The sequence below is a fragment of the Pinus tabuliformis genome, chromosome 6 (assembly GCF_031772625.1).
Source record: "Pinus tabuliformis cultivar Carrire ecotype Pingquan chromosome 6, CPIR1, whole genome shotgun sequence".
NCBI classification, from domain to species: Eukaryota; Viridiplantae; Streptophyta; class Pinopsida; order Pinales; family Pinaceae; genus Pinus; species Pinus tabuliformis.
In genome coordinates this window covers 1,241,210,676-1,241,237,637 of record NC_142292.1, presented here as the reverse complement: position 1 = coordinate 1,241,237,637, position 26,962 = coordinate 1,241,210,676, and the positions used below count along the sequence as shown (strand labels likewise).

Sequence of the window (26,962 nt, the reverse complement as noted above, 5' to 3'; positions counted from 1 at the left end):
GGCTGACAAGTGGTTGTTGAAAGCCCTAACCAAACTGCCTCATCACAACAATTCACTTCAATTTGGAACAGTAGTCAAAAGGGATGTCTTGACTGAGTTTTGTCTTGTGTTGGGTCAATGTTGTGACCAAATTAGGATCAATTTGACTAGCAACCTGTGGGAGCCAATTCGGAGGCTTGATTGGGTGATCGAGAGCCTTCATTGGAGCAGATCTTACAGTGAAGAATTGGGTGCCATTGCTCTGGTGGAGGGCAATGTGTTGGCTACCCAAAGTAACCTTAGACAAGCTATCTTGAAGTGATGAAGAAGAGTTGAAGGTTGGGTGAAGTTTGGTGCTGAAAGTGCAGCACTTTGGTGGACAAAGGTGACTGTTACCTGGCAGATTGGAGCTCGAGAATTGGCCAGCCTAGAGAGCAGATTGATCAGCCCCTGTTCATGCAACAGAAGTGACTTGCAGCAGTGTTATGTGGCAACCCTCCTGGAGTCTCAATGTGTTGTCCTTCGAAGGACTAAGGGGCAGCTAGTGAGTTGTACATAAGCGAAGGACCGACAAGACAAGATATGACATAGAGTTTGCACAGTGAAGTTTGTCATTGTATCTTGTATACCATAGGTTGTTGTATTATTCAGATTTGGTTTAATATAACGAAGATTGGGTTGTACATTATTGTACAATATTTGTTCAAAATTGTGTATACTTGTGCATATGTGATTTACTTCTTTACATTTTCTGCTGTGCAAATCAGTTTTGGTTGAGATTCTTGGTTTGGTAGCATTAGTGATTTTAAGATTCTAACCTAGACCCAAAATTGTGGAAATTCAACACATGTAACATTGCCCATGCAGCTGCCACAATACTTCCATTCTTCCTTTTAGCAACCCCATTCAGATATGACATAGAGTCTGCGCAGCGAAGTTTGTCATTGTATCTTGTATACCATAGACTGTTTTATTATTCAGATTTGGTTTAATATAATGAAGATTGGGTCGTACATTATTGTACAATATTTGTTAATAAATGTGTATGCTTGTGCATATGTGATTTACTTCTTTATATTTTCCACTGTGCAAATTAGTTTTGGTTGAGATTCTTGGTTTGGTAGCGTTAGTGATTTTAAGATTATAACCTAGACCCAAGATCGTGGAAATTCAACACATGTAACATCGTCCGTGCAGCTGCCACAATACTTCTATTCTTCCTTACAGCAACCCCATTCTGTTGTGGGTTATGGGGTGCTATTAACTCTCGTCAAATGCCTTCTAATGCACAGAAGTTTTTGAACTCATTCGACAAATATTCTCCACTGTTATCGCTCATGAAAGCCTTCACTTTCCTGCCAGTGTCTTTCTCACAAGTGCTTTAAATTCACAAAATTTAGAGAACGTTTGATCTTTCTTCTACATGAAGAAAATCTAGCACTTACGTGAGAAATCATCTACAAATATCACATAATGTCTATGCTTGGTCATTGAGGCTGTCGAGAACGATCCACACACATCTGAGTGAACTCTTTCAAGGATCGGCTGCATTCGACTTTCCTTATCACGAAAGGTGGCTTTGGTGTACTTCCCCTGTGTACACCCTTTGCATGTATCTCGTTGCTTTAGTGCACCCTTGGGAAGTCCTGTATAAATCTGTGACATAATCTTCAAGGCTCCATGGTGCAAGTGTCCCAATCTTCTATGCCATAATTCACCAATGTCTCAGCTCTGAACCTTCTCTGCTTTTGTGCTCAATGCTGCACAATCTTCTACATCCAATTTGTAGAGGTTCTTCACCTGAACCCCGATCCACTTCACTTGTCCTGTGGCTATGTGATGAAGGAAAGCCTTTCCTTTGCTAAATATCACATCGTAGCCACGGTCTTCCAACATAGCAACTAAAACTAAATTCTTCTTCAGACCCGGAACATACATGACATCTTTTAATGTGAGAGGAGAACCAGACTCCCTATGAAAAGTAACAATACCGATGTCGGTCGCGCTATACCTTCCATCATCTCCCATCTCAATGTGCATCTGGAGGTCCTTCTCCTCCAAGTCACTAAAAAATTCTTTGTTGTCAGTCATATGGAATGAGGCTCCACTATCCAGATACCACACACTACCCATCACCGATGTCACCATGCATGCAATGAGGAGGGCATCCAAGTCGAATTGTGACCTGTCGCTCCTCCTGAGGACTTCTTGCTGACTTTCTTCATGGCATAGTGTCCCAGCTCATGACAATGATAACATTTAATCTTCGAGAAGTCCTTCTTTTTGCCACCCTGACTGGAATCCCCTTTGGGTTGGGATTTCTTCCCTTTCCCTTTCTTTGCCTTTCCGGCCAAGGCACATTTCTCCTCATCATCATGCCTGGACGAGGTTCCATCTCTGGTGTTCTGCCTTATCTCTTCTTGCACCAAGTCGGACCACAATCGCTCCCACTTTGGTAAATGTTCCCTCCCATTTACCGAATCCTGGTAGTTGTGCCAGCTCTTGGGAAGGCCTAGAAGTGCTAGGCTGACCAAATCATCTTCAACAACTGTAATACCAACGCTCCCAAGCTCATCTCGACATCGGGTGAACTTGCTCAAAAACTGTGGTATTGTGTCACCCTTCTCCGTTTTGATCTTTCGAAGTTTGTCCTTCAGTGCCAGCTTCCTGTGGTCACTGTTGTTCTAAAACAAGTCTATCAAGGCTTGCCACATTGCATATGGTGTATCCTTCCCATGGAGATTCGAGACAATATGATCTCAAACTCCTTCTAGTATGATCCTCCTCGCCTTTGCAACACATTTCTTCCACTCTGCCAAATCTTGAGCATCGGTTGTTGGAGGCTTAGGAATATCATTGTCTATGAATTCCTTCAGCCCGTTGTCTTCCAACACTGCCTCCATCCTATCCTTCCAAGCAACATAATTCGAATCTCAATCCATAGAACGACATCCTGCTAGCTTTGGAGAATGTTGCTAGCTAGACAAACACGCATTTTTCTCTTCTATTGTGATTTTATCTCCAATACCATGTAGAAATTCCTTATAGATTCAAATTGTTTATGTAATATGCCAAAACAAAAGACTTGAATCTACTCTACTCATCAGCGGAAACAATTAATTGATCGAGAAATGACGAAGCATACAAGAAAAAGAATTCAATCAACACATTAAACGATGATTTCCTTGGGAAAGCCACAGCTAAAAACCCCTGCTATTTGTACATTGCATTAGTCAGAAAATATGAGAAGATTACAATGCTTTGCTCAAGCCCGAGCAACCTCTGCACTATCTCTAACTATGTCACTGTTTCCTAGACAAGCCTTGGCCAATACTTAACCAATTTTCTGCTTGTTCAAGTCCCTATTTCCTTGCATTGTTTCCTTTGGGAATTAGCCCCTATTAATTAGGGAAACTCCTTAATTGGAATTGTGCAATCCATCATAGGCCTTCCTCTAACTACATGCACCACATGTACAATTTGGATGATTATACAGTTGATAGTACACTATCCTTGAACTCCAATCTCAATTGGGTAACTCTTAGATCACACATGCATGAGTTATTTATGGTTGAATTATCAGTTAACTAGTTGAACACATGAAGCAGCACCCCACTATTAGACCTCCTACTAGTTCCTCCATCAATTGGAACTAGTTTAACTGACTTTAACTCAGTTAAATTGAATTAATTAATTACAACTCAAAATAAACTCAACCAGGGCTCCTATAAAGTAGGAGACACTCTACATGACTCAAGTTATTCCCTCAACTCGAATTAAATGAGCCAACTAAGTCAAGTTAACTTAGTTAACTCATACAAATTGTCTTGTGATGTGGAATTACAATTTCTCCTAATTTAATTCAAGGGAAAATTAAATCAGGATTTTCTTGTTGCATTTTCAACAGCAAAAGAATCTACTTTTTGTTTCATGTCTAGAAGATAAAGGAGATAGAGTTGCTTTTATAGATAGAAAGGTTGTAGTATGGGATAAAAACTTCAGTATCAAAAATGCAAAGATGATTGGGATACGTGAAAGAAGACTCTACAAATTGTTGACTCCTGCCTCTCAAGATTTGGTTCACATTGAAGTAAGTCCATGAGAATCTTGGCATAGAAGGTTTGGACACCTTCACTACAAAATCTTACCAACTCTAAATTCAATGGTAAATGGCATCCCTGAACTCAAGGAGGATCATGAAGGAGTATACAAGGAATGTGCATTAGTTAAAAATGTCAAGAGACCATTTGGAAGCACTGCTTCAAGGTCAAAAGAAATTTTGGATCTCATCCATTCTGATGTATGTGGTCCTAGGTCTACAAAGTCTCTTGGAGGTTATCTATATTATGTAACATTCATTGATGACCACTCAAGAAAAACTTGGGCCTATTTGTTGAAGATCAAGGATGAAGTATTCAACAAATTTCAAGAATTCAAAGTTGAAGTGGAGAACCTTACAAAAAGAAGGATAAAGATCTTAAGATCTGACAATGGAGGAGAATACACTTCAAAGGAACTCATAGCTTTCTATAAGAAGGTTGGTATTAAGAGGGAGTTGATAATACCATACAATCCCGAACAAAATGGAGTTGTTGAACGAAAGAATCGATCTATTGAAGAAAGTGTAAGGGCCATGTTACATGATCAAGGTTTGCCAAAATTTCTATGGGGTGAAGCAACAAAGACTACTATATATATTCAAAATCAAAGTCCTCACAGATCACTAGACAATAGACTCCCAAAGAAGCATTCATTGGGAAGAAACCAAGTGTGGACCATCTCAGAGTATTTGGTTGTCATGTCTATATTCACATTCCAAAGGATAAAAGAAAGAAGTTGAATCCTACAAACATGAAGGGAAGCATATAGGATCTACATGGAGGAAGGACACCAAATAGAAGTAAGTCGAGATGTAATCTTTGATGAAAGTATTTCATTTAAGAAATCAAAGGACCTCCCAATGGACTTTGATGATGAAGAACTTCCAATATTTGAGGAAGAATGCACAAGGAAGGAAGAAAACTCAAATCATGAAGATGAAGGTCCCAGTGAACTTGTGCAACCTGTGATCATCCTTGAAAGCAGAAAAATACCTAATTGGTTGTGGTCTACACTTTTAGATGCAGAAGGACATGGAAAGGCCAAAGGCACATTCAGGGAAAGTAAGAAGCCCAAAAGATATTCACCGCATGCAGCCTATATGACAAAGTCAATAGAAGCAGAACCATCCACCTTTGAAGAGGTTGTCAAACATCAAGAATGGAAAGATGTCATGAATGAAGAGTATCAATCTATAATGAAAAATGGAATTTGGGATATCGTACCTAGGTCTAAAGACAAATTTGTGGTAACTCCCAAGTGGCTCTTCAAGATTAAACATGCAGCAGATATAAGTATTGATAAATATAAGGCAAGATTTGTGGCTACGGGCTTCTCTCAACAAGAAGGCATCGATTATGAAGAGACATTTGCACCTACAGCAAGTTATACAACTATACGTTCATTGGTCTCTTTAGCAGCGTCGATGGGATGGAACATCCATCAAATGGATGTCAAGACAGCATTCTTGAATGGAACTATTGATGAAGAAGTCTACATAGAGCAACCCTTGGGATTCGAAGTAAAAGATAGAGAGACTTATGTCTGCAGGTTGAAGAAGGCACTGCATGGCCTCAAGCAAGCACCAAGGGCATGGTATGCAAGGATGGATCCATACCTACAAAGATTGGGCTTCTCGAAGAATTCTGCTAAGATATTCAAATCTTTATATCAAATGGATGTCAAGACAGCATTCTTGAATGGAACTATTGATGAAGAAGTCTACATAGAGCAACCCTTGGGATTCGAAGTAAAAGATAGAGAGACTTATGTCTGCAGGTTGAAGAAGGCACTGCATGGCCTCAAGCAAGCACCAAGGGCATGGTATGCAAGGATGGATGCATACCTACAAAGATTGGGCTTCTCGAAGAATTCTGCTAAGATATTCAAATCTTTATATCAAATGGATGTCAAGACAGCATTCTTGAATGGAACTATTGATGAAGAAGTCTACATAGAGCAACCCTTGGGATTCGAAGTAAAAGATAGAGAGACTTATGTCTGCAGGTTGAAGAAGACATTGCATGGCCTCAAGCAAGCACCAAGGGCATGGTATGCAAGGATGGATGCATACCTACAAAGATTGGGCTTCTCGAAGAATTCTGCTAAGATATTCGAATCTTTATATCAAAGTTGTGAAGGATGAGCTTGTGATCATTCTTCTATATGTGGATAATCTTCTCATTACAGGTGTGGAAGGTCGCATACAACAGTGCAAGAAGCAACTGGCAACAAAATTCGACATAAAGGCTCTGTTAAAGAATGTAACTAGTTTTGGTCTTCATAACTATGCTTGTCAAAAGAAATTTTATTATTAAAGAAAATGACTTATTAAAGCATGGGTTTCATGCTTGGGTCAATGTTTTCTAGGTCAAAGCCTCCATTGAAGGCTTCTAGGTTTTGTCTTCAGTCATTAGAGTCATTGTCAATTTTATTAGACCCTTCTTGAGTTTTTGTATCATGTGAAAAGAATTATCTTTTAATCAAAAAGGTTATTAGTCGCCTCCACACCAAGTCAACCCTGTCCCCATGATGTTGGCCAACATTAAGGCAATTCGACCCAACAAAAAGGCTATATATAGACAGGCAATTCGACCTATTTGCAGCATTTACTCAACAAGTTTGATCTTCAAGGAAGAGAGGCAGAAAAGAGAGCGAAATAGCTGGAGAAGGACGAAATTTTCTAAGAAGACCATATTTGAGTTTTTGGGCTATCTATCTCTCACACAAGCAAATTTTTTGGGTAGTTGCTGGGGCTGAAATTCTGTGTCTACTGCTGTTCCAAAAATTTGTTACCGGGGATCAAAGTTCTATTGCTGGGAGGCCGAAATTCTTGATCGAAATTGTTGTTGGGGAGCTATTACTTGGAGACTTTGACAGGGATCATTTATTGAAGGGAAGGGTTGACTTGGTGGTTGGAGGAGGTCTTTGTCTAGGTCTAAGAAGTCTAGAAGTGTCTCATCTTGATTTGAATCTATTGAAGGAAGAGTTTGACTGGGTTTTCCCCTTATAGGGGTTTTTCCCTGGCTGAGCACCTACATCTTGTGTCTCTTGTTCTTGTGATCTTCATATACATATAATTTGGTAATTGCTTGATGAAAGATAAACTAATAAAGAAGTGAAAGAAGCCAACATAATTCACAAGTAATTATCAAGAAAGAGGAATCAAACCCTAATTCCTATAAGCATTGATTTCTCAACATGGTATCAGAGCTAAGGTCGAAGAAGGTTGAAGATCACTTTGTTGGCTTGAAAGAAAAGGTTACTCCCTCTATGGCAAGTTACTTGAAGATGGGATTCAATATCGTAAGAATTGCAGGAAGTTGGATTGGAAGGATCATCTACAATCTATCTCAAAGAGTCAAGAGTGAAGGATTCTTGGCTACACTTACAGGTACTCTTGATGATGACAATGCACGGATCATTGATAGTGGAGCCTCAAGACATATGACAGGAGAAAGTGGACAACTTCATTGTCTATCAAGAGAACCTTCATCACATGTAGTGGAACTAGCAGACAACAATAGTTATGCAAGTATTAGGGGTTTACGCAGTGCATTATATTAGATATCGTTTTTTTTTTTTTTTTTTTGGATTCAACTGCGTTAAATAAGTCATTAACGTATGACCATTTCCATGAGAGGTAGTCGTAACTAACTAATTTCTCATGATTTTTGAATTGTTCACTTAGCACTCATTGCATCGGGTGATGCTCACAGGGTTGAAGAAGTGGGATTGAAACTAGTGAAATGAATCACATAGCGTCAATCGTCGCTTCCGGGGCTTGCACCCAGTAACCAGGACTTCCCGAGAGGTCACCCATCCCAGATCTCCTATGGCTCAAGCGCGCTTAACTGTGGAGTTTTCCCCACAATCAAGCCCACTTAGCTTGCTACCCCATTTGCAAAACCTTAGCAAGTATTGTGCCTCATGAACCATTCAAGTAGAGATCCCTTCACTCTTTTTGAATTTAAGTATTAGGGGTTTACACACTGCATTATATTAGATATCGTTTTTTTTTTTTTGGATTCAACTGCGTTAAGTAAGTCATTAACGTATGACCATTTCCATGAGAGGCAGTCGTAACTGACTAATTTCTCATGATTTTTGAATTGTTCACTTAGCACTCATTGCATCGGGTGATGCTCACAGGGGTGAAGAAGTGGGATTGGAACTAGTGAAATGAATCACATAGCGTCAATCGTCACTTCCGGGGCTTGCACCCGGTAACCAGGACTTCCCGGGAGGTCACCCATCCCAGATCTCCTCTGGCTCAAGTGCGCTTAACTGTGGAGTTTTCCCCACAATCAAGCCCACTTAGCTTGGAGCAAAGCTACACCTCAACAACATACTCTATGTTCCAGGTTTGAAACAGAATTTACTTTCCATTTCTTGTTTAGAAGATAAAGGAGATAGGGTTGCCTTTGTAGATGGTAAAATTTTGGGTTGGGGAAAGTATTCAAGTATTGAAAAAGCAAAATTAATTGGAGTTCGTGAAGGAAGGCTATATAGAGACATAACACCATGTCCTCAAGCCTTAGTTCACATGGAGATCAATCCTATCAAACTATGGCATAGAAGATATGGGCATATTCATTACGAGATAATACCCTCACTTAGTCAAATGGAAAAAGGCATCCCCAACATCAAGGAAGATCATGAAGGAGTATGCAAGGGATGTGATTTAGGAAAGAATACAAGGAAACCTTTTACAAGTAGTGATACAAGGTCTAAGGAGATATTAGACCTCATTCATTCCAATGTGTGTGAGCCAATGTCTAACAAATCTCTTGGAGGCCATCTTTATTATGTGCCCTTCATTGATGATCACTCTAGAAAGACATGGCCCTATCTTCTCAAAACAAAGGACGAAGGATTTGAAAAGTTCAAGGAATTTAGATCAACAGTGGAGACCTAAAAACTTTGAGATCCGACAATGGTGGGGAATACACTTCAAAAGAGTTAATTGCATGTTGTAAAGAAGCAAATATTAAGAGGGAGTTCATTGTTCCCTACAATCCCAAACAGAATGGAGTTGCAAAAAGGAAAAATAGAATAATTGAAGAATGTATACGAACTATGATATTTGATCAAAATCTACCAAAGTTTCTATGGGGAGAAGCAGAAATACCGCAGTATATATACAAAATAGAAGTCCTCATAGAATCCTTGATAATATGGCACCGGAAGAAGCATTCGTAGCGAAGAAGCAAAAAGGAAAAATAGAATAATTGAAGAATGTATACGAACTATGATATTTGATCAAGATCTACCAAAGTTTCTATGGGGAGAAGCAGCAATGACAGCAGTATATATACAAAATAGAAGTCCTCATAGAATCCTTGATAATATGACACCGGAAGAAGCATTCACAGGGAAGAAGCCATGTGTAGACCATCTCTGAATATTTGGGTGTCCCACATACATCCATGTTCCAAAAGACAAACAAAAGAAATTGGATTCTACAAGCATAAAAGGGATCTTTGTTGGTTACAGTGTTTCTTCAAAGGCGTATAGAATCTACATCAAGGAAGGAAGACAAATTGAAGTTAGCAGGGATGTTATATTTGATGAAAATCATGCCTACAAAAGATCCAAGGATATACCAATTGAATCCAATGATGAAGATGTACCACTATTTGAAGAAGAAGAGCATTATGACAAGACAACTACAAACCAAGAAGAAGAATAAGGAGGAGGACCAAGTGAGCCTATTCAACCTGTAATCATTCCCGAAACAAAGAAGAGACCAAGTCGGTTAAAAGCTACACTTGAAGATCCTGAACGACATGAAGCTACTAAAGGAACTTTTAGAGAAAGCAAAAGACCAAAAAGATATTCAGGATATGCAACATACATGACAAAATTGATAGAAGTTGAACCAACAACCTTTGAAGAAGTTGTTCATCAAGAAGAATGGAAGAAGGCAATGCAAGAAGAATATCAATTCATCATGAAGAATGGGGTCTAGGAAATTGTTCCTAGACCAAGTGACAAATCGGTTGTCACCTCAAAATGGATTTACAAAATCAAGCATGTGTTGATGGAAGCATAGAAAAATACAAGGCTAGATTTGTTGCAAGGGGTTTCTCACAAAAAGAAGGAATAGACTATGAAGAAACCTTTGCTCCGGTTGCTAGGTATACTACTATAAGATCTTTGGTTTTGCTCGCTGATACTATGGAATGGAATGTCCATCAAATGGATGTCAAAACAACACTTCTAAATGGAACTATTTATGAAGAAGCATACATTGAACAACCAGAAGGCTTCAAAATAAATAGCAGAAATACAAGTGTTTACAGGCTCAAAAAAGCCTTATATGGCTTGAAGCAAGCTCCTAGGGCATGGTATGCAAGGATGGATGCATATCTCTTAAGAATTGGGTTTGTCAAAAGTTCTGTCGATGCAAATCTCTACATTAAGGTGGTAAAGAATGAACCAGTCATTATACTACTATATGTGGATGATTTGTTTATTACAGGTGTGGAGCACAAAATACTAGAATGCAAGAAAATGCTAGCAGCTGAATTCAAGATGAAATATTTGGGACTCATGCACTATTACTTGGGCTTGGAAGTCTGGCAGAAACCTGGTGAGATTTATCTGGGTCAAGGTAAATACATAATCAAGATGTTGCAGAAATTCGGTATGATGGATTCCAAGCCTATGACTACTCCCATGATCACCAATCTCAAGAAGTTGAGAAGCTCTGACTCTAGTCTCATCGATCCTACTAGCTATTGTAAGTTGGTGGGTTCTCTGATGTACTTGGTAAATACAAGATCTGATATATGTTTTGCTGTAAATGTTCTTAGTCAATTTCAGTTGGAGCCCCGTCATGATCATTGGATAGTTGCCAAGCATATTTTGAGATACCTACATGGCACAATACATCATTGTCTAAAGTATGATGGAAAGGAAGTCAAGCTAACAGGTTTTACCGATTCTGATTGGGGTGGCAGTGAGACTGATGGAAGAAGCACTATCGATGGATGTTTCAGTTTGGGATCTACAATGATTTCATGGATGAGTAGAAAACAAGATCATGTTGCATTAAGTAGTGTTGAAGCAGAATATGTTGTTGCATGTGAAGTAGGAAAGGAAGTTGTTTGGTTAAGAAAACTCTTGTCAGATTTGTTTGGAAAGCCTCTGGATCCTACAGTGATAAATTGTGATAATCAAAGCAGCATCAAGATGTCTGAAGACCCCGTATTCCATGCAAGGACAAAGCATATCAACAAGAAGTACCACTACATTAGGAGTTTGGTACAAGATGGGGTCGTGAAGCTACAATATATCCCAACAGATGAACAAGTAGCTGATGTGCTGACGAAATCTCTTCCGAATAAGAAGTTTGAATATTTTAGAAGCATGCTTGGGTTGGTTGATGTTACAAATTTAGTTGATAGGGAGAGATGAAGCATCTTATGGCAAGATGCTTGGGAGGACATCTGGTCAGCCTATGTGTTGATGTCTAGATCCCGAAGATGGAGGGTGGTGTTGGTCATGGAGCTCAAACCTTGGATACGCACCTAGATCCCTGAGTTGTTGCTAGAGCTTATAAGCTTGATGGTACCTAGAATGCCTAAAGTTTGAGTCCCCTTAATTCCACCTGGATAGAATACCCTAGTCAAGTATCTAACCCGCAGCATTGAGTGTGCTAGAACTCTTCATAGTTCATTTCATTTTGAAATCTTCCATGTACTCTTATATGTATGTAATTATGAATACCTCCCTAGTTAAGAGGGAGATTTGAAGAATGTAACTAGTTTCGATCTTCATAATTGTACTTGTCAAGAAGATTTTATTATTAAAGAAAATGACTTATCAAAGCATGGGTTTCATGCTTGGGTCAATGTTTTCTAGGTCAAAGCCTCCATTGAAGGCTTTAGGTTTTGCCTTGAGTCATTAGAGTCTTTGTCATTTTTATTAGACCCTTCTTGGGCTTTTGTACCATGTGAAAGAATTATTTTCGAGTCAAAAAAGTTATTTGTCACCTCCACACCAAGTTGGCCCTATCCCCATGAAGTCGGCCTACATTAGGGCAATTTGACCCAGCAGAAAGGCTATATAGAGAGAAGTATTTCGACATATTTGGAGCATTCTCTCAACAAGTTCAATCTTCAAGGAAGAGAGGCAAAAAAGAGAGCGAAATAGTTGAAGAAGAACGAAATTTGCTAGGAAGACCTAATTTGAGTTTTTGGGCTATCTATCTCTTACACGTGCGAAGTTTCTAGGCAGTTGCTAGGGCCAAAATTTTGTGTCTACTGCAGGTCCGAAATTTTGTTACTAGGGGTCGAAGTTCTACTGTTGGGAGGCCGAAATTCTAAATCAAAGTTGTTGATGGGGAGTTGTTACTTGAAGAATTTGAGAGGGATCATCTACTGAAGGGAAGGGTAGACTTGGTGGTTGGAGGAGGTCTTTGTCAAGGCCTACTGAAGTGTCTCATCTTAATTTGAATCTATTGAGGGAAGAGTTTGACTGGGTTTTCCCCTTATAGGGGTTTTGCCCTAGCTGAGCGCCTACATCTTATGTCTCTTGTTCTTGTGATCTTCATATACATATGATTTGGTAATTGCTTAATAAAAGATAAACTAATAAAGAAGTGAAAGAAACCAACATAATTCACAAGTAATTATCAAGAAAGAGGAATCAAACCCTAAATTCCTATAAGCATTGATTTCTCAATAGGATCTAGGGTTGATGCACTATTATTTGGGACTGGAAGTTTGGCAAGGACCTAATGAGATTTATCTAGGTCAAGGAAAGTTTGTGATCGAGATGTTGAATAGGTTTGACATGATGGATTGCAAACCTACGACAACCCCTATGATCACAAACTTGAAAAGGCTAAGAAGTTCTGAATCAAGCCCGGTGGATCAGACAAGGTATAGACAATTGATTGGCTCGTCGACGTATTTGGTAAATACTCAACCAGACATTTGTTTTACAGTGAATATTCTCGGTCAGTTCCACGTAGAGCCCAAGCATGATCATTGGATAGCAACCAAGCATATACTGAGATATCTGCAAGGAAAAATCCACTATTGCCTAAAGTATGATAAGAGGAATGATGTCCAATTGTTGGATATACAGATCCTGACTAGGGACGCAATGAGATGGATGGGAGAAGCACTACTATAGGATGTTTTAGTTTGGGATCCTCCACGATCTCCTAGATGAGTATAAAGCAAGAATCGGTTGCTTTGAGTAGTGTTGAGGCTGAATAAGTTGCAGCCTGTAAAGTAAGCACAGAAGCTGTCTGGTTGAGGAAGTTGTTGTCCGACTTGTTTGAAGGACCGATGGACCCTATGGTGATACATTGTGACAACACTAGTTGTATAAGGTTGTCTGAAGACCCAGTGTTTCATGGAAAGACAAAACACATAAACAACAAGTGTCACTATATTCAAAAGTTGGTGCAAGATGGAGTGTTGCAACTACGATATATCTCCACTAATGAACAGGTAGTTGACATCTTGACAAAATCTCTTCCTAATAAGAAGCTTGTGTACTTGAGAGACAAGCTTGGTTTGGTTGATATATCCTCCCTAGTTGAGAGGGAGAGATAGACACATCATTCTTGTCTTCACTTCATGAAGAAAGAATGGAGGATTGGGTAAGCATCTGGCATCCGACACTCTTTGAGGATGAGGTAGGGCATCCAAGATAAGAGTGGTCATGGAGGAAATTCCTTGAGGATGTGGTATTCCAAGATAGGAATTGTCCTGGAAGGACATACCCTATGAACACTCGAGTGGGGTATGTGCCTTGAGAGACAATGATGATGGTGTCTATCAATCATTGGTCTCGCCAGCATTGTGCTCTAATCTTGTGGAGAGATAGAGTTGTTAGTCAAGGCCTTGCTATGTGACAATGCTAGATGATTTGATGCAAAGAGATGGCTTACCAATCCGACTCTTCTTATGAGATCTCTTCAGTTTGAGAATGTCCATGTACCATTTACGAATACCTCCCTAGTTAAGAGGGAGTGTTGAAAAATGTGTAACTAGGTTTGGTCTTCATAAATATGAAATGTACTTTTGAATCTTGTATACTGTAAAATGAAAGAAAAATATTATTATTTTTTTTGTGGCATGGGTTTCATGCTCAAGGTCTTTTATTTTAGCGGTCAAGCACCCATTGAGTGCTTTAGGGTTTGTTCTAGGGTCAAGAAGTTAAAAGAGTCATTGTCATATGCAGAAGACCCCATCGAACACATTGTAACTTGTAAAAAGAATTTTTTTTGTATTTAAAATAGTCAAAACACCCTTAAAGACCAAGTTGGCCTGGCAGCTAAGAAGTCGGCCTAAATTAGGGTACTTCGTCCACCTTGGAAGCCTATGTATAGGAGGGAACTCGACCTCCTAGAGACATCACTCATCATCTCATCATTCAAGCGAAGGAGAAGGAGAAGAAGGGCAGCAAAGAATGAATGACGAAAGGACAAGTGTTTGGGTTGTTTTCTCTCTCTCTTTTCACACATGTGAAGGAAGGAGGCTAAGGTTTTGCTACTGCAAGATCGAACTTGAAGGAATCGCAGAAAGAAGGTCAAAGGAAGGTCTACTAGGTCATCCTCAAGCCCTAGAAGATGGAGAAACCCAAGCAAAGGTCAAAAGAAGCTTTGGAAGCCCTAATTTGCTACACGTGTGAAGGCAGCAGCTGTTACTGGGTGTCGAGAATTTCAAACCTACAATAGAGGCTGAAATTTTGTAGCTCAGGGTCGAAGTTGTGCTACAGAAAGAGATTTGACTAGGTTTGACTTGGACAAGGGAAGCACATCATCAAGAAGGTCGGACTTGGTCTTGTAAGGGTATTGGTCTTGGTCTAGAGGTCTTAGAATTAGTCATTTGAAGAATCTATAAGAAGAGAAGAGATTTGTGGGCTTTCCTCTCAAGTGGAGAGGTTTTGGCCTTGGCTTGCAACCTATATCATGTGTTCTTGTGTACTATTGATCTTCTTGTTTTGGTAGTTATTTGATGATAAGAATAACATAATAATACGAGAAGATAATAAGTAAGAAAAAGTTAAAATACATCACAAGTAGTTATCAAGTTTAAGAGAAATCATCCTAAATATAGCCTTTTAGATTTCTCAACATTGCCTTTGTGAGTTTTTCCCTGGCCTCTAGCCTAATTTCTTGTGTCTCTTGTCTTTTGTGCATTGTAAATGTATAATTGCTTGATGACCTAATTAATGGAGTAAAACACATAACGAAAAAACAATTAGAAATAATGACAAGTAATTATCATGTCTAGAAATTCATCTTGCAACTAAATTTCAACATGGTTGGGGCATGGAAATGCAACTTGGGAGGTCAATGTCGTTAAAAGAAAATAAAGAGCATATGATGGCCGCAAGAAAAACAACAACAACAAAAATCATAATGCAAAAGATGGTTGGGATGTACAAATTAGCACGTGGGCAAAAGCAAGCATGAGCTTTGCCTCTATCATATGGCCATCACCCAGTTCCTGGGCCAATGTTGCCCTATCTCATAGAAGACAAGGAACCCTCGATGGGCGATGAAGCAAGCTCTCAGTAACTCACGCATCCACGATTTTTCCCTCCTCACATCTATACACCTAGGATGAGGTATTCCATCATAGTTGGTCCCTTTAACCATCGCACTTGGCCATGGAGTTCTTTCTCCCTCCGTTCCATCATTACTCACATGGCACCTATCGATTGAACGAGAAACCAAGGACATGTCACTTCCCTTTGGGGGTTGGGAACACTTAATAGGGTCATCTATTAGTGGCTCCTACTTAGGGAGGTAACACCATTACGTGACTAAGGCCCTAATTTTGGAATGGAAGCCACATATGAAGTGTTATTATGCCCATTTCTTTCAAGCTTGGTTCACTTAGATGCACTAATGATTATTGTACCTGTTGATGAAAGTCGCGGCACTGGATATTATGTGTAATTGGCGGGTGGTTCCATCTATAAGTTTGAGCAACTTAACTAGGGTCCAGGTCCTCCAAAAGGACATATTGAGACCCACAGGTGATGCGTTGAGAGTCATGGGACACCGAACAGATGTAGAGCATCATCATAGCCATGGGAACCTTAAGCACCCATAACTTATGCACTTTGCCCTGCATTATTCATGAGATGATGCAATTGGACCAGTTTGCCCCCAACCAGCCTAGCATATATATATGGTGTGGCAGTTGATCTAGGGCCAAGATGAGGTTTGTCTCATACCTCAAGGCATGGGAGGGCTAACACCATCTTCAGTGCCCTCAACATTGGAGCAGAGGTAGAGATTTTACCACTTGGAGCCCCATGAGACCTAGTGTTGTGCCCCAAACCCACATTTGGGGGCCACAAGATGATTTGCACCAAGATAGAGGGGCCAACCCCTAGGTCTTATTTTAGAGGCCTTCTACACTTGTTTTGGCACCAAAAGGCCTCAACGTCAGCCCTAAGGAAGCCAACGCATGCATGACATCAGCATTTTGTAAAAGATATTAGGTTCGCTTGTGACCTAAGCCTTTACTTGCACATTATTTTATTATTGTATGGGCTTCTAGGCTAAAATGGAACATGTTAGAGCACATATATTAGAGAGACCTCATTTGATCTTTCATGATCATCACACTTGGAATTTCAGCGTCATAGAAAAATCTTCACTTGTTCTCCTATTTTCGATCTCTTAAATGCATTTTGACATTTGGAGCTTATTCTTGGATATTTCTTGGAGCTTTTCTTTGGATAACAGACTTGCATGTTGTCTTGTAAGTGCTCTTTATTATTGAATATCTATTTTTTTATGTCTAATGTATGGAATTATTGATTCTAGGTCATGGTAAAATTGTGCCCTAATTTGTTGAAAATTAATGGAATTGCTATCTAGATGAATATTGCATACATTACTCATGTATAACATGTATTGAATAGTCCTAGTGGTGAACTCATTGTAGCTCTCCCATGAAAAATCCATTTTCCATTGAGTGGGTAAATGCTTGAAATTTGCTTGCTAGGGCATCAAATTTCAGCCTCCTTGAAAACAAGTTTAGCTAACCTAAATCATCCTAGACTCCATTCTCCCAAGGAACAAGGCACTAGTCCAACTTGTTGGTGATCAATCTCATATTTTATCCATCTTTTCTCTCTCTTAAATTCGGTCCTTTCAAGGCTAGGGCTAGAAACTAGGGCTTAGGGCAAAATTCTAGGGAGGAGGTATTTTGGTGGTTGGAGAGCCTAAACATCAAGTTGGTAGGGTTTGCCACAAAACCTATCAATTTGGTGGGCATCCACTTCAATTTCATCCATAAATTCTGTTACCCTAGGCATTTGCACATATAGGGAAACCCTAGTTTTTCTTCCCTCAACTTAAGGAATTTCTTGAAGATTTTATGAGCCTTGGCTTAGCCAATATCCATTGTAAGAAACCTTTTCTCCTTTCCTTGACCTTGAGTTACTCCAACACTCGTCAAATCAATCAAACCCTAGGTATTGTGCCCCCATTTCTAGGTATCTTCATAGAGATCGAATTGGTTCTTTGTGAAGCATTGGACCAAAATTGTGTCTTTCTTGAATGCCTCCTAGTGAGATCATTTCATATATTAAACCTAAAATACCTATCATAAGTGATCTCTTTCCTACCAGAACTCCTCCCATCGATGAAATTATATAAAGAGCAGGGGATTTTGGCTATGGTGATAGTGGGCAACCACCCCATTGTTGCTAATAGACCTAGTTTATACCTTGTGGGGTTTCCCTCTCCAAGGCCTACTAGATTTTGTGGCAACAGTGCCCATACCACTAAATGAATTCTTTGAACTCTCTGTATCCATGGTATAGGGTGTATGTGCTTGTAAGAGTTTGCCAACTTTTGAGAAGCTTTGGGACAATTTCATCCAAGGAGAGTCAGGGTGAGAGACAATCATACCTAGAGTGGAAAAGATCCAAAACCTAGCCCTCATCAAGAAGGTGAAGCGAAGAGGTAAGAAATGAGAACCTAGCAAGGCCCAAAAGGGAAAGAAGGAATATTTAGGTTCTTCCAACAAAGGAAAGAAAGACCTAATTCATGTTAAATGTTTAGAGTGCCACAAGATGCGCCACTATGCATCTCAATGTCCTAAGCAAAAGAAAACCAAGCAGTAGCACAAATAGTTTGCAAGAATAGTAGAAGCTTCATCCAAAGTGGATGATTTAGCATGCAAGCTTGAGAAAACTTTCTCCATGGTTTTAAGCATGTCCACGAATATAGCATTTCTAGTGTAAGGTTTTATGTGGATAACGAATTATCTATGCACATGACCTTCTACGAGAAAGATTTTTGCAAGCTTCAAGAATGAGAAGATAGCATACTGATTAAGTTGGGTGATAATGTCCCTTATCTAATTACCAAAATGGGCTTCATCTTCTTCCACATGCCTTTAAACGATGTTTTAATGTTGCATGATTTCTTGTATGTTCCTGGTTTAACAAAGAATCTTCTTTCAGTTTCGTACATAACAAATTTGTAGTGTGTACATGTGCTTGATGATTAGCAAGACATCATTAGAAACCACAGCCATGACTTTGGTCAAGTTTGGCTACAGGAGTTCAATAAGGTAGTCTTTACAAGCTGCATACAGATCTAGTGAAACATGGTGCTTTAGTGCATCAGAGTGCCAATCTCTCCAAGGTTTGGTCACCTGCACTATGGAGCATTGCCTCTCTCGAAGGACATGGTGCAAAGATTGCTCGAAGTCAAGATCAACAATACAAGAGTGTGCAAGGGCTATGCACTCAACAAGCATGCCAAGACTGTTCTCCCAAGAAATGAACATAGATCAAGATAGATTCTTGACATAATTTATTCAAATTTACATGGGCCAATGTCTTCAGCTTCACTTATATGTAGCTTATTATACTGTCTCTTTCATTTCTGATTTCTTAAGAAAAAAATTAGATTTATGTTATGAAGAGCAACGATGAAGTGTTCCAAGTATCAAGAGTTCACCACCTTGGTTAAGGATTGAAAAGGCAAGAAGATCAAAGGATTGAAAAGGCAAGAAAATCAAAGTACTGAGATCTGATAATGGCGAAGAGTACACTTGCAATAAGGAAACGAAGGAAACGAAGGAAACACGCTCGCCTTACTATTTATTCCGACAGACTGCAGCACTAGCCAGGCCCAAACGGTTGATGAAACAAATATAGACTCAGCTTCCTGAAAACTGTGTAGAAAATGAAACTAACAACCAAAGGCTTAAATATGAAATATGAAATATGAAGGAATTTAGAGAGCAAAACATATGCCATTAGACGCAGTTTTCCTGGAAAACTATGTACACAATGAAACTTTAACAAACAACAAAAGCCTTAAATGTGAGATATGAAAGAATTAGAGAGCAAAACATATGCTATCAACCTACTATGGATCTTGGCCAGTTTAACACATCTTTCGAATAAACGACATTAGTCCAATGCGTAACAGAGAATAGCACAGTAGCATAATAGAAACACGAAAGCCACAGATGATTTACAGTCAAAACCCGATGAACATTCGACAGACTCACCTTGAGAAGACGTCTAAACATGCGACGATTACGAAGCTGCACAAAGGTAACGATAACTTCTCCTCTAGTTAAAACATTGCCATCAGCAAGCCACCGTTCAAGTGAAGAGGGCAATTCATTGTTACTGCAGCTCAAAACTGTTTTATACAACGGTGAGGCATTGTGAACTTCCTCTTTGTGAACCTCTGCTTCAGATAAATAAGGATCGGCATGATCTTCTGTGGAGTCAGCGGGGGCATCCAGCTCAGAAAACCCATTTTCAGAAGCATCTGACGCCCCGTTGTCCGTTGCACCGGCCTGCGAGGCGAACCATCGACCCAGTTCTGCGAATTTCGGGTATTGGCAATGACAATGCGATATACCTCTCGCAGGAATCGACCCATTTGTTTCAGCTAACCCAACGACATGGTCTTCAATAGATTTCCCCGTGAAACTTGAGCGTGTTGCATTGCCTTCTCGGTTCCCAAGTCTGTCTGCAGAAGCTTTAAAGGCATTGTGGTACTTACCGCGAGCCCTGCATTGATGACATAAAATATTCTGAGAGTTTCTTTATGTTGCAGGGGTTTGCACAAAATCTAACAAAGAAATTTTCTAGACATGATTGTTTGAATAGCCTGAAATCCTTTTCACGATTGCACATGATATTCAGTACACAGATATTGTGAGTTCCCTTTCTGTGAACAATTTTGCTAATATTTTTTCGAGGTTCAAACAGTTTATCAGTGAAATTCGACATTTAAGAAAACTCTGAATAGAATGTGCAGACTTACCTAAGAAGGTTTGCTGTTTTTCGTAGTGTCCACATGACTGTTTCTAGAAAAATCTAGTGGTATGTGTCACTGTTATTCGCAGTGACACTCCTGAGCTATCTTAAACCCTACTCTCGTCATGCCCAGCCAAAACCCTTGGTGAAATTGGTCGATGAAAATATAATTTGCAGCTAAAACCCTTAAACTGACGTTAACCATCACTATATTTCGCGTTGACCATTTTTAAAACCGTGACTCTATTGGTATCGATTGTTTTTAGAAAAAAGATAAATTGAGAAATTTTCAGGGTCCAAATTTGCATGATGTGTATATTTCATGATTGAAAATATATTTAATGGTTTGCATTTTTTTTTAAGGGTTATAATAAGGTTGTATAGTTTAAGAGAAATTTTTTGGCGTAAATTACAAGATAAATTATTTGTATAGCTAGCGTTTCTTGCCATTTAGTTTAATTATTGAATTTTGAAATATATGAATTAACTATTGTATTTGGACAAGGGTTACTTTGTAGATATTCTTGCTTATTTTAAGTATCCTTAAATTAGAGTAAGAAACAAATAAGACATACATGAATGAATGAATAAAGTGTTTTTAGTAGCCATAAAACACTGCTAATGACTTGAGACTTAGTACTTGAACATTGAAACCAAAATTCTAGAACCATACTTCCAAACAAAAAAATGTTTCTACCAAAAGTGGTAAAAAAAATTCTAGAACCATACTTCCAAACAAAAATGTTTCTACCAAAAGTGGTAAAAAAAATATTGATATGAACGTTGAAACCAAAATTCTAGAACCATACTTCCAAATCAAAAAATGTTTATACCAAAAGTAGTAAAAAAAATATTGTCATCTTACATTGGAAAACTGCTAATATACACATATATATATAACCTCTCATCAAATTCTATTTTTAAACAATATTACTTTTGTTAGAATACATATGAATATGCTCAAGATAATCATCACATATATATATGAATATACTAAATATGAACAAAAAGTACATGTTCTACAAAAGTGAAACGAACACTCAATTAGCGATTTTTATCAAACACAATAAATGAACTAATAAATTAAGAAAATATTGACATTGTATTGTTTTAATGTACTTTTACATTCTACAATTCTAAATATTAATATTAAATTAAATTAGATTGGCCATAATTTTTTTTACACTTTACATTCTCAAAAGTAATATCAAATTAAATTACATTTCGTGTAGTATTGGAAATAGTTCATTAATATTAAATTAAATGGGTTCGCTTATAAGGATTGAAAACAAGAGACAGTGGATTATGGTGGGTTGTGCATGATATAATTAATTATTGAGGTCGGTGAAATCAACATAATTATTTATGGATGTTGATGTCAACATGGATACGGGTCTTTTTTATTTAATGCATCTTTTCACAAATTTTCTACCAAAATATGAACTAGCTGCATCATTTGAAAAAAAACCAAGTCAGTCACCAATAGGCGATAAGAAAAGCAAAGAGGCAAGAAGCATTTGTTAGTATTATTTAAGATGGATTTATGAGAGTATAATGTATTAATAAAGCGGGGATGTGAGATATTTCATTCATCTATAAAACTATGAAATTGGGCCAAGCATTGCTTCCAAATGTAATAATAAACAAAGGTAACATGTGATTTGCAATGGATATTTGTGGTTATACAATTGGGATATGTGTCGTATCTCCTGGTCCTGTACAAGTATCGCAAAGGACTCCAGTCCTCCAGGAAACAGGAGGAAGTTTTTCCCGAGATGATACGTAGTGAGGAAGATGAAATGTAGGACAATTGTTTCAATATCCCCTTGGTAAATAAAGTTGTCATGTGGAATTTAATGCTCGGACGATTCAGATTTTATGAACTGACGACAGTGCACCACCATCGTTCTGAAACAAGTGCTACATAGTAGCGAGGCTTGCGAGTCTTGCGACTTAGTTTAAATATAATTAAATAAAAATAAAAATATTGGCTAGAAAACAATCGTATTATCCAACTCAAATATACAGTTAATGTTGCATTGAAGATAATTATATTTACATTTACATTTGAAGTATATATTTTAGCGATTTGAAAATATGGATTTTATGTAAATTTTGAATAACATATTCTCACATCTTCTTTAAACACTATGGTTAATTGTATTAATAAAATAATTGTGGAACTAAATAAAACAACATTAAAAAATGATATAATCTTTTTAAATGTGGTAACTAATCATAATAATTATATTTGCATTTACATCGACAAGCCAGAAGGTTTTTTGGAGGAAGCAGGATGTGCTGGCACGATCTTAACTGGGATAGTCATCATCCTTCTTCTCTACACTGACGATATTGTTCTTCTCGCAAGGTTCCCATCTAATCTTGATAAGCAACTTATATTTCTTAAGGATTTCTGCTCTACCATGGGTATGATTGTTAACACAGACAAAACAAAAGTTATGATTATCAAATCCAAGAAGGTCACTTATGCTAATTTTAGGTTTGACAATAGTAACTTGGAGGAAGTGTCTTCCTACAAGTACCTAGGAATTGTTATTCATCACAAGCTCAACTGGAACTATAGCACTGAGAAAAGGATTAATGGGGGATGGAAAGCTTATTTTGGTCTTGAAAATAATTGTAAAATGGCAAACCTCGTAATGTGGGATAGAAAGAAGTTCCTCTTTGAAACTTTAGTCACTCCGATTATCTTATATGGATGTGAGGTTTGGGGTTGTAGCATCTCTAGAGAATCCTGGAGAAATATTGAGCAAATACAAAAGCATTTTATAACGTATAACCTCAAAATTAAAAGCAACACACCCTATCCTATTCTCCTTATAGAAGTGGGTCTTTCCCCTATCAAGAGCCTAACTATGACTAGGCTTCCGTTGTACAAGCACAAACTCAATAACATAAGAGACCATAGACTTCCTAAGCTAGCTTTAAATTCCAGCCAAAACCACCTAAGCCTCAAACGAGGTTGGTATAAAGACACCAGGGCCTGGTTAAACCATTAAGAGATCAACGAGAATGTTGCATTGCAAAACATTAATAACATTAAAAATATTGTTACTTCTAAGTTCAAAGAAAAAATGTGGTGTGAGAAAGATTTAGCAGCTAAAAGAAAATTAAGATATTATAAGGAGGTCATCAACCCCACCTTAGAAGATCAAAAGCATCTCTCTGTTTTAACTAGCTCAAAGAAGAAAATTAATATAGCCAAGATTAGAACAAACTCTCATGAGCTCCATAGTGAAACGGGTCGTTGGGCAGTTCCTAAAACGCCATGGATGGAAAGGTTCTACCATCTTTATGAGAATACGAACATTGAGGATGAAAATCACTTCCTGTTAGAGTGACTCGCGTACAACCACATTAGATCTCAGTTTCAAAATCTTTGTTGCAATACTGACCTTCCTAGCCTTTTAAGTTGTCAAAATTACAGTGAGCTCGGGAGGCTTCTGTCCAAGCTTTTTGAGCATAGGAATAAAATCTTAAATCAAACTAAATAATTTGTTTCTTTAGGTTCGATAGACCAAAGTTTGGTCTCAGTGGACGTTAACCACCATCATCATCATCAATAAAATAACTAATCAAATTCTTTTTGGGTTAGTTGATAGGATGGATGAGTTTGATATTAGCTCGAGATTTTGTAAGACAATTGATGGATATCTTATATTTCAGATTTAAATCATTCCATGGTACTTGAACTCGTGACCAAGTGGTTAGTTGATGAATGGATGAGTTTGGCATTAGCTTTGGATTTTATAAGACATTTGACAAATCTCTTATCTTTTGGCTTTAAATCATTCCATGTGATTTGAACTTTGGGACTTGAACTTTGACCAATTGTAGGGAAACATGGTTCGATAGTCATTGGATCCAATTATTATATGTTGTTTGTAAGTTAGTATTGATGGGAGTTCATTGTTCCCTCATATTTAATTGATTTATTGTATTGTTACCAAGTGATTATGTCTCTCATAAATTTATCCGCGTTAATTTGTTGAATATGGTAGGTCTCAGATGTATGTATCTGCATGGATGCCAACATATTTGTGGTGATTTCACCACATTGAGGTCTAAGAGACCAGAAACATTTAATGCTCTGACAAGATAATAGGAATATTCATAGGTTAAATGTTGAAGAATGGTGTATGTATGATGCATCCGTCCACATCATTAAATGTTGCGTCATTACTAATAAATTGTACAATGTGAGAAGAGAACTGTTATGACAACAATCACAACTAGGTACACAAATTAAGTTATGGCAACTTACTTTAATTATTGAACTTTGAAAAGTATGAACCAACTACCATTAATCATCTTTTTTAAGTTTGTTGTTTCATAGCTAATATTCTTTTGACCAAATCATTTTACAAAATCACAAAGTTTTGGAAGTAAGACAATCATAATGTAAAATTATGATGTTGTTAAATTGAATTTTTTTTATACTTGTATTTAATGGTACAACCAAGTGCCTTGCATAATCATAAAAATGTCTAAGTTGGAACATCAAGATGTTAGTTATAATGTACACATACACTTGTCATATTATTTTTAAACTCTATAATTAATATTATGTAGTGAAAGTGATAATCACTTATGTTAGGGCTTTATTCAATACATAGAAAATGATACTAGAGACTATTAAGGGGATTTTGTCAAAACCTTCATATGTCTTTGTTTTGAACCCAACATGTTATGATTTGTTTAAATGTTATTCGGAAATTAAAATAATGTGATTTTTTAATATGCCTTATTGTAATTAATGGAAATTTTAAAGTTTATACTTATTTTAATGCCTAGGAATATTAGTCAACTTTAATCATTTTTAAAAAATTAATTATAAAATGTTTAATAATATATTTGTATAAATATTTAATTTCATACAGATTTAATTTAGTTTCATTTTTAATGTTTTTTTTATAAAATATATAAATTGTTTTTTTAGAAATAGAAATTAACAATTTTTTATTTTTATTCTTTAAAAATGAAAAGTGATTTTTATAAGAGATTTAGTTTCTAAGATTTTGGTAAGTATAATATAAATTTTAAAGCCTTAAAACTTATAGTTATAATAAAGGATTCCAACCCACACCTTATTATTGATTATTCCTCATCAAACACAATTATAAGTTAAAAATCAAATCCCTTATAACTAATGTGTATGTTGAATGATTACTTAAAAAAAATAGAGACAAAACCAAAATGGAATACTTCATTAAACAAATCAAAGCAATTTATTTATTAAACTTTCTATTAACCAAAAATCTTTTTTTTTACAGAAACGAGTAGTGGATATATTAGAAACTTGGCCTTAATGCCAAAGAGTGGGTTACAAAAAGTGAGTCTAAATCCAGAATAGCCAAACAGCGTTGCAAGACCGTGACAATTATGCTTAGCTCACATCTCTTTTTAGCTGCTACTATGCGGTCAATTTTAGAGATTTTCCCAAGCTTTTGGATGCAAACAAACTGATTTAACAGTAGGCAATAAAACATGACAACTTTCTAAATTAAGGAATTGGTTCCCATATTTCTTGTCCGCCTCTGAGCAGGGCACCAGCCGTAAGAAGGGCTGCTTTGTTAGCTTCAGTGTCCGCCTCCTTATTATTGGCTTTCAACGCGTGATAGAAATTCAAGTTCTGGAAAGAGTCTCCAAGGTTTGTAATTCTGTGAATGAGCCTTGCTAGCCTTAGATCCATTGGCTTAGAATGAGTCACCATAGTGTTAATGGTAATCTGAGAGTCTCCAATAACATTAGCCTCCCTGATGTTCAGCACTTTCAAAATTTTGAGTCCTTGAAAAAAAGCCAAAGCCTCAGCTTGAATGCTAGAAGCAATGCCCAAACCCCAGGCGAAACTATGGATCCTAAAACCAGCTGGATTCAATATGACTCCTCCAGCACCAGCTCTTGCAGGATTGCCCTTTGCAGCCCCATCAAAAAATAGAAAGTGCCTCTGATGGTTTGCAATCCATCCCTGGAACTCTTTTGCTGTAACCCTTATTTGCCATACTTTTGGGAGGGAGATACTCTTTACCATTTTTTGGAACTGAAGATCGAGAGAAGAACCCTAATTTTCATCTTGTTGGTTGAGACTTAAATCATAATTATGGTCTCTCAGGCACTCTTTCAACTGGAATTTAATTTTAACTGCCACTAGCTTGACATCTTGTTCGTAGTTTCTGAAAATCCTTTTGTTTCGCTCAAGCCAAATCTGCCAGCAGATAATTTTAGGGAGAATAAACCAAGCAGCTCTAATAATTTTGTTTTTTGGAGGAGGGCCAAGGTACCTTTGCAGCCATTTGACAAAAAAATCAGAAATGAAGGGAGGCAACGCGAAGCTGGAACTCAAAGTTTCCAGCAGCTCGGTCTAGATCTGCAATGTAAAGGAACATTCAAGCATCAGATGAGAAACGCTTTCCTGGTTTACCTTGCAAAGTCTGCACCTTGAAGGGTCGTGGAAGCCTCGCTTCTGAAGATTATCATCTGTCAAGATTTTGGAATGGCATAACAGCCAGTTGAAGAAGTCGATTTTTGGTAGTGAGGGATGATGCCATATCCCTTTCCATGGCTCTGGATTCATGAC

The 26,962-nt window shown here is 37.7% G+C and overlaps 2 protein-coding genes across 2 annotated transcripts in view; both read right to left on the bottom strand.

The window, feature by feature from the left end:
• LOC149263176 (pentatricopeptide repeat-containing protein At1g80270, mitochondrial-like) overlaps window positions 1-20,578 on the bottom strand; it is a 96,188-nt gene extending 75,610 nt beyond the window's left edge. Inside the window, exons 1-2 of the mRNA XM_089425901.1 lie at window positions 20,369-20,578; window positions 19,599-20,112 (exon numbers count right to left, since the gene is read on the bottom strand). Of these exons, the coding sequence (XP_089282027.1) occupies window positions 19,599-20,112; window positions 20,369-20,403 (549 nt within the window). The 5' untranslated portion in view covers window positions 20,404-20,578. The remainder of the gene's footprint in view (window positions 1-19,598; window positions 20,113-20,368) is intronic.
• A 5,310-nt stretch (window positions 20,579-25,888) lies between these two features.
• LOC149263175 (uncharacterized) lies at window positions 25,889-26,416 on the bottom strand. Its single transcript, XM_089386739.1, has one exon. The coding sequence runs from the start codon at window positions 26,414-26,416 to the stop codon at window positions 25,889-25,891; it is 528 nt and encodes a 175-aa protein (XP_089242865.1).
• Window positions 26,417-26,962: the final 546 nt, after the last annotated feature.

Coding starts and splice junctions, on each gene's coding strand:
- LOC149263175 (XM_089386739.1), bottom strand. CDS start 26,416: ATGGTAAAGAGTATCTCCCTCCCAAAAGTATGGCAAATAAGGGTTACA.